The 6134-nt window shown below is 36.1% G+C and overlaps 1 protein-coding gene across 1 annotated transcript; it reads left to right on the top strand.

The window, feature by feature from the left end:
• The first annotated feature begins 4373 nt into the window (after positions 1–4373).
• On the top strand, positions 4374–5411 carry LOC139858718 (putative GEM-like protein 8). Its single transcript, XM_071847553.1, has 2 exons — positions 4374–4570; positions 4673–5411. Exons 1-2 carry the CDS (start codon positions 4423–4425, stop codon positions 5122–5124), a joined length of 600 nt encoding a protein of 199 aa, XP_071703654.1. The 5' UTR covers positions 4374–4422; the 3' UTR covers positions 5125–5411.
• Positions 5412–6134: the final 723 nt, after the last annotated feature.

Here is a 6134-nt window from a genome sequence, read left to right as displayed (position 1 = left end):
TTTTATCGAATATGGTGAATAACTTAAGACGACATGTAGAAGAGCAAAAATGGGTCCGGAGACAACAAATATGCGCAGGTCATGAAAATGCGTAAATATATCAAACATTGTTCGCATTCGTAAACGTATATGCATAAACGGGTAAACGGATAACATGTTTCTGTTCTGGCTCGGGAAGAGGAATATTTTTATGTAACATCCGTTTTTGTTCAGCATGTGGGACGCCGTCCAAAGGCCTGGGACGCCGTCCAAGTTTTAAGGGCTGGACGCCGTCCGGATTTTGGGACGCCGTCCAGAAGCACTGACGGGCCAGTTTGGGTTTTTTTTAGATATTTTAAAGAGCATTTTGGTATTTTCACTCTTGGAACGAATTGAAGGCCTTTAGGTCAGTTTTGGGGGAGTCATTACTCCACTTACACCAACCTCATCTTCTTCACTTCATTAGAGAGAGAGAGAGTGATTCCTAGAGTGAGAGAGCTCAAGCAAAGGAGGAAGAAGTTATTTTCGGGTCTTAGCTCGCGTTGTAAAGTTGTTCATCCAGTCGCTAGCTACACGGTGATAGTGGTGGTAAGTCCTAATCTCCATTTTCTTACTTAATTAGTGTTAAATGGTTAGGGTTTGGGTTAGGGTTGAACATAAAACCCATATGTGATGATTTTGGGGATTTTGGGTAAAGATGGTTCATGAAAGACTCAAGACTTACTAACCTAGGGTTTCAAAGTCATAATTGGTGTTAAGGAGTCTTAAAGGTTTAATAAATCACTAGCTCACTTGTGTTGTTAGTTGATAGTGTTATTAGGGTTCATGGTTGGCTTGAAATGGGTCAAATGGGTGAGTTTGACCTAGCGGGTTAAAATGGGTATGAAAACACCCTAGTTATGTATGATGAGAGTCTTAGAACCTTAATTATTAGTCTTTAGTGATTTGTTGATGTGTTGGACCTTTAATTGGCGATTTTAGGGCAAATGGGTCATAAATACCCATTTGGGTCATAAATGCACTAGTTAGGCTAATTGGTGGAAAGTCCGACTTACTATGTGTATTAATTGAGAGTTAATTGTGTTAGGTGACTCGCTTTGATGGATTCAAGTTGTTATTGGAAATCTCACCTAGATGACAAGGTGAGTGGAATGATTATATATGTGTGTGTATATAATGTATTTACTTGTATGAGATTCGATGTGGGTTTAAGTTCGGACGGTCGATACCACATCGGGTCAATATATGATATGGATTTAAGTTCGGGCGTTCGATGCCATGTCATGTATGTGTGTGGGCGTGTAGCGTGGGTTTAAAGTTCGGGCGTTCGATACCACATTACACGTGACGGGTGGGTTTAAAGTTCGGGCGATCGATACCACTCCGGGGTTAGTGTTATAATTCGTTGTACGCTAACGGTTGTTGGGAACACCGATGGGAAATTCGAAGTACCATTCCTTTGTACTATTGGTTAACCATGGTTATGTGTTTGTTGTGTGGCATTTATATTATTCGGGTTATATATGCTATTGTTCGTGCTAGCTTGTGGTCTTGGGGATTTAGCGTTGTACCTTGCGTTGGTATGTTATTTATATTGCTTGTATGTATGAGGTAATTGTGTACGTGATTGCAAGTAAGTAGGTTATATATGTATATGTATAATTATTGCATTCACTAAGCGTAAGTTTACCCTCTCGTTGTTTACCTTTTTAGGATCCGGCTTGGATAAGGGCAAAGGTATTCGCTTGGACTAGTGGCTCTCGGGGGTTCTAGCTTTTGGGGAAAGTTCGGCCAAGATTTGGGTAGTTTAACCCCAAACACCATGCTCTAAGTGTCGTTTGGTATTTAAACTTTTGTGGTCGAAACTTTTATTTTTGAACGAAATTGTAAAACGGGTCGTTGTGGGCCCGGTGATGTAAACTTGGTTTTTATTGTGGGAATCTCTTAGTTTTACATATATTGATGTGATGTGATAATTGGTTTCGCTGAAAAGTGTCGGGAGTCGTTTTTTTTGCACACGTGTAAAACGGGACAGATCAGTCCCTGGCAGTTCATTGGGACGCCGTCCCAAATCCTTGGACGCCGTCCCAGTATTAAAGGCTGGAAGCCGTCCAGAATTCTGGACGCCGTCCAGATGGTCTGTCCAGGAAATTTATTTTTTTTTGTGTAGTGTTTTTGGTATAATGAGGGTTGGGTTGTTACATTTTACTCAGATGTACGCGGACGAATATTTTTTACTCAAATGTACGTGGTCTAACGGGTTATCCGGTGGCCGTTTCATTTCCAAACACTTTCAATTGCCATCATTATGCTACCTCTTGCGAGGATATCTGAAACCCAACCACCTTGGTGTATTAGTGACAGACTGGTAAAAGTACAAATTTAGGGGCCATGTTTATTGTGTAGATGATCAATCAACAAATTAGGAGCAAATTTATCAGAATATATTAATTAGAGGGTGTTTGAAATTGTGTTTTTAAAAGTGATTATGAATTATGATATCAATTGATCAAAATTTATATCATGAAAAGTATGATAAAGTGGATCAACTGAATTTAAATAGTTTATGAAGAGTGAAATATTCCAAAATATATACCCATAAAAAAGAACTAGCCAACATCAGATGAACTACTTTACACATCAATCTGATTAAGTTAGGTAAAAAGCTTCTAACCACTTTCTTATTAGTTTTCTTAACTTGGTGTAACAATCTGCAACTGTTTTCAAAAGTGACGTAACACATGTCATGTATAATTCACCTTTTCAAGTCATCAAGAATCTTCATTTACCTTTTGTGCATGAGCAACCGATGAAGAAACTTTAAAAGAGTCGTCAGCATGAGAAAAAAAAGTTAAACAATTAAAGCAACGATACAAGAAGGCTAAGTAGTGCCTCAGAATAGATTCAACTACCAACTACCAACAGGATGAAATGGGGATGACTCATTTAGGATGTCTCCATCATGCAGCGGGTGTGGACTACTTCTGATTCTGCAGTTAGGAAATGATTTGTATGATCATGTAAATGTTAAATGTAAATTCTCGTAGTTATTTCTTATAACGGTAAAACCCCTGTAAGAAAAAATGTTGTATATGGATATATAAGATTTTTCAATGCCAGAATGCCTCATTATTATAATCATTTTTAGTGTTATTTGTTTATAAATTAACCAGATTTAATCTTATTAGTATACTAACACTATTAGTTGTGAAGCTAATGGGTTGTTTACTTTTATTATATATTAAATGTTGTTTCCATATGGCTCTGTAGAGTCTCTATTTCTATGACTCCTGTCTTATTAGATTAAGTGACAAACGATATAGCAATTTTACTTACTGAATTAAGAGTTGTTTAGAAACAGATCATTAAGTGAAAAGCAAAATAGGCCTAAGAGACTTATATGAAAAGAAAACTAACTTCCAGACACTTCACACATCAATATGAGTAGGAAAAATAAAGGTCATACCACTACTTTTATATGTCTGTTTGCTTAGCTAGATGCTGATGTAATTTGCATGTTACATGTTGCCATGTTGATTTTATCATGCTTTCTGATTTGAGGTTGTTTACATCACCAACTTGTGAATTTGTGCTACCAAGTCAAAATGAGTCATATATGTGTCATCTTGGATATATTTTTGTAATCACCTCTTCTCGATCAGTAGAACAGAATGCAATAAACATTGTTGATTGAAATGTATAAACTGAGTTCAGTGGGGATATATGCGTATCATTACCCATATTGACACCCCTGGAACACAAGATCTGACTACACTAATAAGATTGGGTAGTATAGGCATAATCAATATGTATGCCATGTGCTATTTGTACTCTCATGACATGGCAGTCATGGTCTATTTTGGGTCCTGCAGAGGGAAAACAATAGATCAAAAAGATCATATATTCTATAATCACGAATTACGGTTATAGGATAAGAAAACTAAATTTAACCACTTTACACGTCTATCTTATCGATTAGGAAACATTAAAGGTATCATCATCTCACCTTTCAATTGGTTTTGCTTACTGATGTCATTTACATGTGAGTTGTTGCCATGTTGATTATAATTAATATTCTTTTTCCAAATTTTGTGTATTAACAAATAATGGACATGTATGAAAGTAATACTCAGCATGACCCTAAAAGGTAAATTTATAGGTCTTAATTAAAAAGGACAATATCAATAAGCAAAAGTAGCCCATAACATTCTTCTAAAATGAGCAGACAAGTCAAAAGGGATTATAAAGCTATTAAATCATCCTTTATTTCATGCCCTGACATTCAACTTACAATAGATCATGACATATATATGACTCAACTAAGTAAAAGTTGTTACTTTTTCTCATCTATATAAGCTTATATAAATACAGTGATTCGTAACACATTACCCAGCAACTTCAGCCTTAACGACAACCAAAACCGCAATAATTGAACGTCAAAAAATGGATAGCAGATTCTCAAGCAAAGTTATGAGATTCCCGATCGTATCAAAACAGGGACCTTATCAACCACTTTTAACCCATTCTACTACTTCCAAAAACAACGGTGTAGATATAAAAGGAAGTTTTCCAATCTCGATTAAAAATCACGGTAATTAATCGTAACATTCTCATACTGTGATCATGAACAAATATCTTTATCAACCTCATGAATTTAACAAAGTATTTTATTTTTTATTTTTTATGATTGCAGCGAGCTTAAGACCCAAACTCATAGAGATCATGAAGAACAAGTTAAATTACGGTGCCAAAATCCTTCCAATTGGTCGCGAAGGTAGAATCTTTTGTAAAAGGTTTAGTACTACGGATTGTGAAAATTTGTTGCACACTTCAAAATGTAGTATATACACTACAGCCGGTGCAATTTCAGGAAGCCTATTCGTTACGACCGAAAGGGTTGCGTTTTGCAGCGATAAGTCACTCAAAACGTATTCTGCAACTGGTGAGTCGTTAAAGTTTCAATATAAAGTATCGATTCCGTTAGGAAAGATAAAAGGCGTAGAAGAAAACATGAACATGAAGAAGCCGAATGTTGAGGTTGTGACGGTGGATGATTTCAGCTTCTGGTTTTTGGGGGTTTCAAACTATAACAAAACTTTAAGATATCTTCGTCAGACAGTCGGTCACAACTGCTTGAGCAACTGATAAATATTATCGATCGTTAGTCTTAATTTTTATGTAGATATGTTACTAGACAAGAGACAACAGTAAGTTGTACAGAGATCATTCATGTAGTAAAGTGATGTGTAAAAACTTCATTTTGTTATAATATCTTCCATAGTTGTAAAATTAGAGGAGCGAACAGTACTAATGACACTTGCGTCGTCTACCTTCATTTTGAATGGGTTAATTAAGAAATATAAGATAAAAAAGCTACCTTCTTTACACATCAATCTGATTAAGAAAAATTAAGTCCATCTTCCCACTTGCATTTTCTGTTTGCTTTTCTTGCTTATGTAATATGTGTTAAGAATTGGTAGCGGAAATCCAATTTGTTGATGCATATTGTTAATTCCTAGTTCGATATTCCTTGTGATGTAATTTAGTCTTATACGTTAATCATGTAATAACATTTGTGACTATTGAATGTTTGATATTGTGGGTAAATGAATTAATCAATAGTTAAATTGACATGTTTCTTACAAGTACACCCAACAACCCACTTGAGCAATTTTTCATTCTCCCATTGATTCCTATGAAGATAGGAAACTTGTATTTCTCATTCACAAATTCATCTTTGTTTATGCTGCTAACTCTCAGTTTGGTGTCCTACTTCTGATTCATTTTGTTACTAAAAAAAGGAGGAGGAAACTTATTACCAAATGTTTGGCAATCTTTGTAGAGCTTATTTATGATACAATCATTTTACGTGCTAAAACCCTTATTAAAAAGGGTTTTTGTCACAGTCGATCGACTGTGTGAGACAATCGACCGACTGAAGACATTGTCGGTCGACAGTGTGAGGTCGGTGTAAGTTGATCAACGATCGACTAAACAAGACAGTTGACCGACTGACGGAGTCAGTCGATCGGCTGTCACTGCATACAGTATATATACGGGTTTCGTGTTTCAGTCCAGGTTACACATTCTTAGAACCCTAATCGACCCAAGCTATTGTAATTGTCTCCTACCTCCTACCCACCGATTTACAACGT

The sequence above is a fragment of the Rutidosis leptorrhynchoides genome, chromosome 7 (genome assembly GCF_046630445.1).
Source record: "Rutidosis leptorrhynchoides isolate AG116_Rl617_1_P2 chromosome 7, CSIRO_AGI_Rlap_v1, whole genome shotgun sequence".
NCBI lineage: Eukaryota > Viridiplantae > Streptophyta > Magnoliopsida > Asterales > Asteraceae > Rutidosis > Rutidosis leptorrhynchoides.
The sequence above is the reverse complement of the archived record's forward strand: the minus strand, read 5'-3'. Positions and strand labels throughout refer to the sequence as shown.